General features: G+C 44.6%; 1 protein-coding gene across 1 annotated transcript in view; it reads right to left on the bottom strand.

Annotated features, from left to right (window-relative positions):
- LOC144762658 (uncharacterized) overlaps positions 1-13,397 on the bottom strand; it is a 1,356,333-nt gene that overhangs the window by 1,112,366 nt on the left and 230,570 nt on the right. The window contains exon 5 of the mRNA XM_078647891.1: positions 2,440-2,478. Coding sequence (XP_078504017.1) covers positions 2,440-2,478 — 39 coding nt within the window. The remainder of the gene's footprint in view (positions 1-2,439; positions 2,479-13,397) is intronic.

Genomic DNA, 13,397 nt, shown 5'->3' with positions numbered 1-13,397 from the left:
CAGTAGCTTGCGGGTGAGGTTTTTGTTTATTCCGGCACAGATTGCGATGCCGTAGTTGAGCCTGCTGGTGACCAGGGCATGAGTGACGGTCTTTCTGTGTTCAAGGGGGATCCATTTGAAGGTCTTACGTAGTAGGCGGAGGGTGTGGAAGCAGGAGGATGAGACGGAGTTGATCTGGTGGTCCATTTTGAGCTCTGAGTCCAGGATGATTCCCAGGTTGCGTGCGTGGTCTGTGGGGGTGGGCGAGCTTCCGAGGGCGGGGGGCCACCAGATGTCGTTCCAGGCATCTGGGTTTGGGCATATGATGAGCACTTCTATTTTGTTTGTGTTTAGTTGTAGGCAGCTGTTTTTCATCAATTTGGTGACGGCTTCCATGTCTTCTCAAAAGTTGTGTCTGGCGGTGTTGGGTTCGTTGGATAGGGAGAGGATGAGTTGGGTGTCGTCTGCGTATGACACAATGTTAAGTCCATAGGTTCTGACGATGGGGGCGAGAGGAGCCATGTAGACGTTGGAGCGTAGGGCTGGGGGAGGACCCCTGAGGGACTCCGCAGGTGGTAGGTGTAGGTTCTAAGAGGAAAGGGGGGAGTCTGACCCGCTGCTTTCTGCCAGAGGGGAAGGAGAGGATCCAGTCGAGGGCCTTGTCTTGGATCCCTACATCGTGGAGCCTGCGTATTAGGGTGCGGTGATTGACTGTGTTGAACGCCACTGAGAGGTCGAGGAGGATGAGGGCTGCTGTTTCTCCTTTGTCCAGTAAGGTATGGATGTCGTCTGTTGCGGCAAGGAGGGCGGTTTCCGTACTGTGTTTTTTTCTGAAGCCGGATTGGGAGGAGTCCAGCATTATGTGCTCCTCGATGAATGTGGCAAGTTGGCTGTTGATGGCTTTCTCGATGACTTTCACTGGAAACGGGAGCAGGGAGATGGGTCTGTAGTTTTTGAGGTCAGTGGGGTTCGCCGAGGGTTTCCTCAGGAGGGGGTTGATCTCAGCGTGTTTCCAGTCGTCAGGGAACGAGGCGGTTGCCAGGGAGCGGTTGGTGGTGTGGCAGAGCCTGGGTGCGATGGTGTCAGTGGCTCTGTTGAAAATGTGGCAGGGGTCCGTGGGGTCCCCGGAGTGGATTTACTTCATCGTCTTCAGGGTGTCTTCGGTGGTGAGGGCTGTCCAGTTGTCGATCGCTGGCTTCAGGGTGTCAGGGGTGGTTGTTGAGGGTTCAGTGTGTTGGTTGTCTTCGTCGAAGTTGTCGTAGATGCTCTTGATTTTGTGGTGGAAAAAGGTGCTGAGTTTGTCGCAGAGGTCTTGTGATCGAGGGATGTCAGTAGACTCACTGGCGGGTTGGGCAAACTCCTTGATGATGTTGAAGAGTTCTTCGCTGTTGTGTCCATGAGTGGAGATTCTGTCTTCAATCGCCTTTTTCCTCGTTTTTCTGATGAGTTAGTGGTGGGCGTTGGAGGCAGCTCGGAAGTTGTTGTGGGCAATCACTTGCTAATATAGCCTCTTCCCTGTATTTTTCAGGATTTTGGGCCTGGGCGAGGATGGAGCTCCTCACCAAGCGTCTGCTCCGATTGCCATATTGGCCACGTCCCCAGCTATGGAGGTTATGGGGGTACACTAATGTGATTCTTTGCAATCCCTGAGTTTTATAAAATTGTAAGTCATTGACTTTTAATTTAATCACTACAATTTCACACCATATTTAAAAGGCAATCTTCAATGTGTCATACAGCTTTAGTAAATAAATATTATATATTGATCATATTGTGTAGTTACTGTTACATTTACTATCAGATGAAATAGTTGTGCGATTTATAGGCTTTGAAAATCTGGTTAAAAGCAAATATTTAGTGCCCCAATATGACGGTGGGCGAATCCCCACCACCCGGCTGGCGGTGGCGATCTGCCCGCCATCTCAACCACATTTACCCCCGCCATATTACCATGGCGGGGGTACCGCGGCAGACAGAAAGACCGTCCGCCGCTATTCCGCCGGTCAGCAATTGTCACGATTGCCAGTCGGGCGGAACTCAGGCACAACATGGTGGTGGTGCCATCCAGGATGCCTGGCGGTTCAGATGCCGCCATGGAAAGGTGGAGGTAAATGCTTTGGGAGCCTGTTACGGGCCCCCTGGGGGTGCGGTTAAGGGGGTGCACTTGGGGGTACCTATGGTCCCCTCATTCATTGGCATGCACAAGGTGGCATGGCAAAGTGCAACATGCCATTTTGGCATTGTGGCGGGTGCTGCTTACAGCAGCACCCTCCTCAATGTTAGGTATACAGGATGCGACCACCAGGGTGGCAGTCGCATCCTAATCAGTGGTGCAGGACCGCCGCACCACTGGCGGTCGGTCCCGGCAACGCTAGGGTGCCGCGCGGACGGAAGTCCGCCCACCATTCTAATTGGGCCCTTAGTGTTATGTAAAATACATATGAATGGCAAATAACTTACTTTTAGCTTTTTTTGCTTTATCAACATCAGGTTTTTCTTCTAGAGGAAAGGAAACAACATCATTATTAAAATGTTTTCAACAAGAACATAGGTAAACCGCAGATTATGTTATGCTACTTAACACTGAACTTAAGTTTTAGATAATTAGGTAGATAAGCGAAACTAATGGTAGATCTCAACAAACCTACTCATGCTGAGATTTTATCCAAAATATGTCAAGATGTTTGTTACTTTTTTAGCATATACCTGTATGATTAAGTGTTCTGAATTGGAGTTGCTTGCTTTTGGACATTTTGCAGATGTAGGGTAACAAATAACTCTTTTCCTTCAGCTACAATATATTTCCATGCCAATTCAAAATGCATACATGAAATGCTGGCGTGGCATTTTGCACATTTACACACCTCCTGCACTTTAAAAGTAGCCCTGAATTACTCAGGTGTAAGTGGAACAAAGAAGTGCAGAGTGTACCAAAATATCCCATTGTCAGAAAGGCTATGTGTGGAAATAGAAATATCTTATTAAAAACCATGCCAGATGAAATACTAAAAGCTCTTTATAAGGGTTAGGACCCAGTCTGAAGTTAGACATTGAAAGGGGGATTCATCATAGAAGTCAATACACCCAGCTCAGATATCCGCAGACAAGCAAAAATCACCACAGTTGCTCCTTTCTGATTACCTGAATTGCTTTTGACCATATAGACTGGCAACCACTTTCCTTAAAAAATGATACTTTGCTGATAAAGTTTGCAAAACTTAAAAATTGTAGTTGCATGCAGGTGCTAATGGGAAATAAAAACTAGTGCAGAGTATGTACTCCTACATTGATGGATTAATACAGGTTTGTGCACTGTCATCAAAGCGAATTTGGTTCTCAGGTCTTCCTGAAAACCTGGATGGTAGACAAATGTGGGCTTTTTTATTTACTTATTTGAATGCACATAAAATGACATATTATATTGAGTTTCAAAGCACTGCACACCAAAACAATTCAAAACAAATAAGATGTTCAGTACTAAATAAAATACCTGCTTTAAAAGCTATGCTAATAAATCACCAACAATCCCAAAAACAAGACTCCAATTACAGAGGCAGATGGTAATGTCTGGCAGAGATTTTTAAATTTAAATTTAACAGTCTAGAAATATGTAAAATGATCCATTCTTATGGTTAGCTGATTCCAAAGCATAGCACTTGCAACACTGAGGAGCTTTTTTACCAAGTTTAATACAGCACCGCTTCAAAATCATTGGCCTTGGAAGCTATCACATGTTGCTGAATGTGAAAATAGCCTAGTAAGTATTTTGGCACTCACCATGAATAGTTTAGGAGGCTCGGTTCAAATAACTTTATTCGATTCAACAAAGGAATCACAAAAGTATACACAGATTCAAACTTCACTTGATTATACAAAAATACATGATTGATTAAAAATCCATAATTCATTTTGCAGTTTAAAATTTTCAAAAAATTCAAAAACAGTCAAGGCACATCTATAAAACTTTTCATAAAGTGCATTACAGTCTTAAATCCACACCATATTCTTAGCTAAACAGTTATCACTTTTACGGGGATTCATATTTGTTTCTAATGTTAAGAGACACTCGGATAAAGCTAAGCACAGCACTACAAATCTCTGGAGTTGACAAGGACAAAAGGTACTCATAGCCTTCTTTGTAGTAACGAGATCCAAGGCTTAACAGGACGGGCTTGATAAACCTGTTTCTTGCATCCTTGTACTTGGCACAAAAAGTGGTTTTTGAGACCCTATTGTTACAAGGGCAAGGGGGTAGCCTCTCACACCACCCCCCTTGTTTTGGGAAAGCAAAGAGATAATGTAAAGAATGTAATTGAAACCTTGTCAAGAAAAAGCGCCATTGAGTATAAGTGATATGTGATAGGTAAAACTGCTGGTACAGCTCGTCCTTCCTATATACTGCGTTCTCACCGTTTCTCAAAGTGCCTCGGCTGGAATAAGAAGCTTTTTGGATAATTAACTTATAATCCTTGCCGGCCATAAGTGGACTTTCAAACATTTGCCCTAACCCGATTATATTAAAAGTGTCCCTAACATATCGAAGCCACAGAATGTTCATGAGATGATCAAGTTTAAGGCAGTCATGCAAGATTTCCTTCGTTAATTTTAACTCTTCTGACTGCCATACTTTAGACCATAACAACAAAGGCGACAAATGAATAGTGTCACTCACAAAAGTAATGCCCACCTCCCCATGACAAAAATTATTAGAGGCACCTGGTGGGACACATAACAACCGTTTTAAAAATGTATTTTCCATGACTTGTATTTTATCACATTTCAGAGTCCCCCAGACACCTGCCCCGTATACGGCAGCAGAGAGACATTTAGCTTTATATAAAGTTATTAATTCTCTAATAGGTTTTTGCCCCAATTTGCTAGCAAAGCGAAACAGAGCCTCGACCGATTGTGTAACTTTTTGTACCCTGACTGATATTAAAGGGTCCCAGTTTAGCTTTTTATTAAAAAGGTTGCCAAGATAATTAAAATTGTCAACTTTAGCAATAGTTGAATCCCTTACCATATACCTACGAGATTTTACACCTTTCGGGCCGCAGGTCATAGCAAACGATTTAGCAAAATTGACTTTGAGGTCTAAATTACCCATAAAGGCCTCAAAGGCAGCTAAGGTGGTCTGCATACCATTAGAAGTGAGGGTTATTAGGACCATGTCATCTGCATAGGACAACATCAGTATCCTTTTACCATTTGCTTGGGGGAAGTCGGCTCCGCTATCAAGCAAAAAACTTTCTAAACCGTTAGTGTACACCAGGAATAAGAATGGAGCCAGAATACAACCCTGGCGGACACCTTCAGTGGATGGAATTAGATTTGTCTTCTCACCTCCTGGACCATATCTAATTTTCACTGAGGTGGCAGCGTGGAGTCTACGAAGCAGGGTCACTAATGATTCTTCAAACCCCATATTTTCCATCATTTGCCACAACTTACCCCTGCATACAGTGTCAAAGTCACTGGACAAGTCCATGAAGGCCAAGTGAATACAACTGTGCTTGGCCCCCATGTGCTTGCCCATAATTAATGCCAGATTGAGACACTGCTCAGTGGTTCCCTTACCCTTCCTAAACCCGTACTGTGAGTCCACTATGGTACCTGCGGATTCTGCCCAAACTTTGAGGCATGCCAATATCACTCTACCCATTAGTTTGCACGAGGCATCTAGTAGGGATATCGGCCGGTAGCAGCAAGGGTCACCCTTATCTCCCTTTTTAAAAATCGGTACTACTACCGCCTCATGCCACGAGGTTGGGATATGCCCCACCACAATTGCTCTAAAAACATTTAATAGCAATGGTGCCCAGACATCCGGGTTATACTTTAAGAAATCTAAAGGTACTGAATTTGGCCCGGGAGCCTTTAGTGGAATCCCCATCCTCAAGGCAACCTCTATCTCTGACAAGGTAATAGAGAGGCTAAGTTCTTTAGCTGACATCAGATTAAAATCTCCAACCCCATCGTCAGTGACCAGCAACACTTCGTTTGGGTTAAAAGATTTCCCATAGTGTAACACCCAGGTCTCCTCCGGAATGTGCACTAATATATTGCCCTTGTCCCCATTCTTTAAAAAAGGTCGGTTTATTATTTCCCAGAAAAGTCTACAGTCCCTCAATTCTGCAGCTTTTCCAAGATCTTCCCAGGCTATGGCCCTTAATTCCGATTTTCGCCTATCAATTGCGGCTCTATACTTTTTCCTGGATTTCCTAACAAAGTCAGCGTCTCAGGGTACCTGATGTAAAGCCTTTTTTAAACTTGATTGTGCAGCAGAACACTCTCCATCGAACCATTTGGGTCCACTTACTTTTTCCCCCCTCACAGTTTTTTGGAGGTGTGTAGCCACATTACCTAAGAGTTCTTCAAAATGTCTAATTGTTTCATCTGGTTCATTTGTGGGCATCAGACAAGCTTCTATACCCGCCCTATTTTGCTTAAAAATATCCAACTCCAGTTGCTCCACATTTACCTTGTCCCACTTCAGAGTTACTCCCTGGTTCTGGCTATGTATTATTGGTTGTTCCAGGGTTTGACTACTCCCAACTACGGGGTTAAAACTCACTATTAGGGGGTTGTGATCACTGGCGGGATTTACATCAACCTGGAAATCCTTAATAAGATGGGCAAACCTGAGGGAGACCAGCGCAAAATCAATTGTACTCGTCGCACCCCCTGATCCTTGAAAGGTGGGTATACCCATAGGTCTAGAAAAACTGGGCATGTCCAGGACACAGAGTTCGTACGTCATAACAATGTTGTTTAGAGCATCCCCCTGTTTCGTATGAGTGAAGTGAGCCAATGGTTGATCACTTGAATCCAACATACCACAAACTCTTGTCCCACTAAATTTGCACAATACACAGTTAAAATGACCTGTCCATACAATAAAGAGGGGGAAAACCTTATTACTCACATTAACAATCTCGTCCTGTAATTTCTCGATAACAGTGTTGGAATTTGCATCAAATATATTGTAATACCAGTTTATTAGGAGCAGCGGTACTGGAAATAGAGCCTTAATCATAAGAATTTGATACCAAGGGGAGTCAGTCAGTAAAGTAATCTTAATAAGATTATGCTTCACCGTCATAGCTGTTATAAGACCACCCTTAGCTCTGCCTGATGGTATGGGCTCAGCATAAACGTTAAACATTTGAAAACCATCAAGGTTAAAATCCATTCTATACCAAGATTCCTGGAGGCTAAGTATGTCGAAGGACTGAACAAATTTCAACCATGAAGGGTCATCCAACCTCCGAGACAAACCAGCTATATTCCAAGAGATTAAACGAATTTTTTTTCCCTCAGCTCCACTAATTCCATCACCTAAGAGGATTGTCACTTTTGGCGGGGGCATACTGCTCTCAGCCTGTATTGTTCCTATGGTGTTAGTCACCACCTCAGAGGATCGCTTTAATGGGTTTTTTCAATGCTCTCTACTAGGCCGATTTAAACCAGTATTAACATGTTTATTAGCCAGCAATACCAATTGCAAATGTTCTACTTGGCCATTTCCTCCACCATGGGCCACTGAATGGGTTGTTAAGATTTCATTCAAATAAGTTATATTAATGGCCCGCTTGACGTGAGGGACTAAAGGGACTGTGTCTTCAGCATCGCTGCTCTTTGTTGGAGTAGAAGACCTAACCCTAGGCTTGTCCATATCAACTTCGACCCCCTTGTTTGAAAGACAACCATTCCAGAGTCAGTCCACACCCTCCATGCCCCTTAAAGCATCAAACCTCTTTCTTAAGGGTAGATGAAGGGGGAACCTATCTGGTCTGTTATTAATTAAATGAAATGTCTGCCTTCAGCAAAGTTCTGTGACAGAGGTAACAATCTAGGATCCACATGAGGGTAAAAGTATTGGAGGCCTATCAATTGAATATCTCCTGACCGACCAAAACACGGTTTCCTACGTATATGGTCTACAACCCAAGGGTCTCTGAGGTTAACAATTATGCAGTCCCCCTCGAGGTCTTTTGTGCTCTGCCTTTCCAATCCACCCGCCTCACACCTAAAATCTCTGTAGTGCAACCCGGGGGTAATTGCCTATTCTTATTAAGCCAACAAATGACTTTATTCCTAAGTTCTCTATCTGATTCACGGGATTCTGGACTTAGGTTGGGCACCCCTGTTAAAATAATAGTGAGGGGAATTGATTCAGGGGGGAGATTCACCGAAAGAGGCCTCTTTTCTGTCAATTGTTTACCATGGGATACTCTATTCAAAATTAAAGCCTTAGTGGGGGGGGGGCAGCCTTTGTATGGTAGGACATAAAGTTTCCTTGATTGCAGCACCCTTATCAGCACCCTTATCCCCCAAGACTGGTTGAACAGGCTGACCTTCAACAGTTTTATTAACCGCTGAGTTTGTTGCTTTAGTGGGTTTAGACTTAGCTGCTTTAACAGCAGGACGAATTCCCCCTTGATTACTTTTTATACTTTTAATCAACACGTCCATCTTTAGTGTATTCCCTTTAACAGTTTCTTCCAGGTGCTCCAGTTTTTCGTTAATAATCTTAGTTCTATGAATCAGAGGCTGTATTAAGGACCTTACTAAAGTTTCCATTTTGGTTAATAGATCGTCGTTGTTATTAAGCAGTTGTTTCTGAAATGAAGCCTGATTATTTAAGGCGCCATTTAAGGGTGTATGTTCAACTACCAACAACGATGAAACTCTTGGATTTTGTTCTTTTGGTGCTTTGCTTATAGTCTGGCCACTATTCTTCTTATGACCCTCCACTCTCTTCCTTTTCTTGGGTTTAGGGGTCAGGGAACCGTTTTCGTTTTCCTCACCCACCTCCCCCTCCCGCCCCTTCGCTTGTATTACCAGGGGAACGGAGGTTGGGGGGGGGGTAGATAAAATAGGTGTTGATGTTTTACGGCTTTCATTGCTAGAAATGGAACCCAATGCAATTAGACTCGATGTATTACCGCTAGCTGAACCTGCTGCCAAGTCTTCTAATAGACAGGGTATAGGGCTAGAGACTACCAGGGGGGCCAACTCACTACCATCAGCCGGTGTTATAGCTGAGCCAATCGCCCCCAAGGAAGACCGCTTACCAGTCAAAATATCAAGCGACAAACATTTTTCGGTAAGGGCTATTTCCTTCTCTAATATTTTGGTGGTCCTTTTAAAGAATTGGTCCAAAGTACCTGTAACTAGACCAGCGTTTGTTTTCACAGTAACCAGTCTATTTTTCCCTGATCGGAAGGCCATAATGGCTGACCCACCTTTCACCGTTAGTTAGTATTACAATAGATTAACGTCTTTATAGGTAAATCTATCATGCAGCACAAAAATGGACAAATAAATTTAGATTTTCAACCTAACAGGCTACGCGGAAATTAAAATAGGGTGGCCCTGCCCAGCCTAGTTCGTCCTTGGACGGCCGTAGACGGCCCGCCCTTTGCCCGGTCTTAGCCCGGCAGCGCCCGCGCGTGTCCCGCGTACGCGGGAACGGGAGTGGCTAAATAGCGGGAGGTGGGGGCGGGAAGAGGACCAGCTGCGGCAGATGACCAGCAGCAAAGCACGCTGGTCCTCGCAGTCCCGCCGGTGGCCTCGGAGTCAGTGAATCCCGCATATGTGCTGTGCCAGTGCGCCCCCCTTTGCTCGAGTCCTTTCTCGAGCGGCACCTGCGGAGAGGGGGCCGCGACGAGTGGGGTCGGTAACGGCAGAAGGAGTCCTGTGGTAAAATGGCAATCCGAGAGTCCTGGAGCCCAGTGGAGGAACAGAGAATCACCAAGTAAGCACTGCCCCAAAGATTCTTAAAATCAGGCAGGAGGCGGGGCGGGAAGAGGACCAGCTGCGGCAGATGACCAGCCGCACTGCACGCTGGTCCTCGCAGTCCCGCCGGTGGCCTCGGAGTCAGTGAATCTCGCAGATGCGCTGTGCCAGTGCGCCCCCCTTTGCTCGAGTCCTTTCTCGAGCGGCTCCCGTGGAGCGGGGGCAGCGAGGAGTGGGGTCGGTAACGGCAGAAGGAGTCCTGTGGTAAAACGGCAATCCGAGAGTCCTGGAGCCCAGTGGAGGAACAGAGAATAGTTTAGGATGCAAAACATAAAACTCTGCAATTCATTTCTTTCTAAGGACCTTATTACGATCTCGTCCGGAAAGCGCTCCATTCCCAACAAATCGGTTACGGAATGCTTTTTGGACTGCTCGGATCGGGGGAGTTCAACAGAGCAATTTGGATGCATCCGGATGCTTCTGGATATAATTCTGTCAGACTCCCATTGACTTCAATGGGAGCCTTTGTTCCAATCGAGAAACAGGCACCCATTGAAGATAGGAGTGGCTGAGGAAAATTGTGCAACCTGTGGCGGGCACCCCATGGTGCCTGCCACACTGTGCATGGTTGGGAAGAGGGGACCCACGGGTACCCCCATGGGCCGATTTGGAGGACTCCGACCAAAGGGGGGCCTGCTACGGGGCCCCAAAAGACAGATTCCGACAGCCGTTTCGTTCCAAGCAAACCAAATCGGAACGGCTGTCCGAATCGATAATCGTAATCGCTCGCTCGGAAACCGAGTCCATAGAGCTGTACGATTCAGCTCCAAAAGGGTCAACCTGTCCAAATGCCTTTCGGAACGGATTCTGACAGCCCTTACAGTTTCTGGGCATCGTAATCAGTCATTCGGAACTGGGTACGATTCAGAGCCCTTCCTAACGAGTTCCTAATCGGCCTCCTATTAATCTGAAGCTACTCTAGCTTATGTACGAGTACTATCATTACTTTATTATCATCAAAAATGGCTTGAGTGGCCTGTAGAACATGGATCTTGTCAAATGAGAACTACTTAAGCAAACAGTTGTTCAAACTAAAAGTAGGTGAGTGAGATATTGCCAGAAATTGTTTTTGCGTACTTAGGTGAAATTCACCACAAATTACATGAAAATTTCACCAAATTACACAAAATGGAAAACTGGTTTTGGGTGATATATTTTATCATGAAATGCATCCTCAATGCCATTTTGAACATGTGGGTCCATTTCTTTCTATAACAAAAAACATACAAATATCATGAGTGCTATTTTCAGTAATTAGGTGGGGATTTTATTATCGCCCATTTTAATATCAAACTCGGGTTAACCCAGGAGGAAAACGTGTGCTCTGTGTTTGATCATCCCAGTTCAGGGTGTGACAGCCTGATCTGGGACAACATGGGCAATGCTTTCCTTCAACTATCAAGAGGTTTGATTTCATCAATGTTAACTAATTCTATGATCCATATTATTCTGCTAATGCCACTTGCGAAAGAGAAGAGTGCTACTCTGTTAGTGATCACATTTTTGACAGCAGTGAATTGCTCGCCAGGGCCGCTAGGGCAACTATTGATGAAAATCCATATAATGACCATAACCCATTAAGCCTTAGTTTATGTATTCTTAGGAGGGGATGATTATAAGAGGTTGTCATCTCCATCCCTAACTGTTAAAACTCAAGGTCTCCGTTTGGTGCAAAGAAATACCAATTTGAAAACTTCTTTGTCAAAACTCTGTGTAAGTCACCACCCCCTTGGTGTCTGACTGTCTTATTCTTGCTGATGATCCTTGCAAAGTCACATGCAAAGCTGAGTACAAGGCAGCCTAATGGCTCAGGCACAAAGAGCTTCAAAATGAATCCATCCTGGGGGAAGCTGGGTATGGCATGTAGGATGAAAGACACTAGGGCCTTCTCAACAGTGGCAAATCATGTAAAAAATGTGAATATAAAACCTAATACTGTTGTTATTTCCATTGGCTTAGAGGCCTGGGTCAACCATTTTAAAGAAGTATATAGGTCCAACATGCCTAATCAGCATGGCGAGGAGGAGCTCGCTTTCCCATTAGCCCTGGAATTGACCCTTGAAAAGTTTGGGAGGCAATTGATACAAAGACCCAGGTCTCGATGGGGTGCCCATGGATCTGTCTAAATCACTTTGGGCTCCTATGTTGTGTAATGCCATCAGCAAGTCTGTTCTCTCTTAATCATGATGCACTGCCGTTATTGAATGATTTTTTAAAAGGTCAGCCACCAATGCCCAGATTGTTACTGGACGATTTCCCGGCAGGACTCTGCTGGTAAGCGAGCAAAGAAAGTTGTTTTGGAGCACCTCTTTACCTGAACCAAGGAGTCAAGCACGCTGCCCAAGGTGCAGTTTGGGTTTTATGAGGGGCTTGGTATGGTGGAGCAATGCCTAAATCTTCATCTGCTGATCAGCAAATACACCAGTGTTAAGCAGGGCTCCATCTGTCTGGCCTTCATAGGCCTTTCCTGCGACAGAGTGGTGAGGTCCAAATTGTGGTAGATTATGACTAATCTAGGGGTTGATCCTGGCTTGGTGCAGTTTTTGAGGGCTTTGCATTATGATGTGTCTGCTTCTGTCAGGTACGGTCCTTCATATGAGCGGACAGGCAGTTTTAAACTAAGGATAGGGGTACGCCAGGGATGTGTCCTTGCCCATTGATGTTTCTTTTATATATCAATGGTTTAGGCACTGCCCTGTTCAACAAAGTCGCAGACGCATCTTCCATTGGCAGGAAAAAGGTTCCTGTTTTATTTTATGTGGATGATGAAATTTTACTCTCCAGAAACCCCAATGGTCTTAATATTTTATTCCAAGATTTTCTTACTTTTATGAGGTCTCTTGGTCTTGCTATCAACCAATCGAAAACTTTAACAATGGCTTGTAACCTTAGGCTACACAAGATGTGGGGCATAGCTTTGCAAGATCACCCTGCTGTCATGACCCAGGATTTCTCATATTTGGGCTTTGATTTTGATGAGAGGAGTAACTGTAGACCGTGCACAGCTTATGCACGACAAAAATATGTAAGAGACGTTGGGTTTGTTTTAATCCCTGCTGACCACATTGGGAAAAACAGTGTCTCTCTTGTAGGAGGTCTTTAGAAGTAAAATGTTTCCAATCCTCATGTATAGGTTGGGTATTTGGGGATACTGTTACCCTCCAGAGTGAACACTCCTAGGTGTACCACCTGTGTTTTCAACTTTTGTCATGCATCAGGATGTTGGGGTGGATTATGTGGAAGGTATCATCAAAGTGCACCCCTGCTTTTGTGGTGTTTGATCAGGGAGAGACCTCATTCCTCATTTAAAATGGAGGTCATTTTTGATTGTCTCTCATGTGCCTTAGGTAGGTACATAAATTCACAAAACCAGCTGCAAGGGAATATGTTGAGCTCCATAGCTAAATTGCCCTGGACTTGGTTCTGGATTGAATTGACAGTGCTTGGGACAAAATGTTATTAACCCGTTTCAGGTTGGGTTTTGTGAGATGGCATCTTAGTTTTCCACAATTTGATCTGCACTTTACTTTCATCTGCCAATTTTATATCGATTCGATTCGATTCGATTAGCTTTATTCGATTTCAGAAAAGAAAATCATAAAAGCAACAACAATACA

Source organism: Lissotriton helveticus, chromosome 6, assembly GCF_964261635.1.
Source record: "Lissotriton helveticus chromosome 6, aLisHel1.1, whole genome shotgun sequence".
Classification (NCBI taxonomy): Eukaryota; Metazoa; Chordata; class Amphibia; order Caudata; family Salamandridae; genus Lissotriton; species Lissotriton helveticus.
The sequence above is the reverse complement of the archived record's forward strand: the minus strand, read 5'-3'. Positions and strand labels throughout refer to the sequence as shown.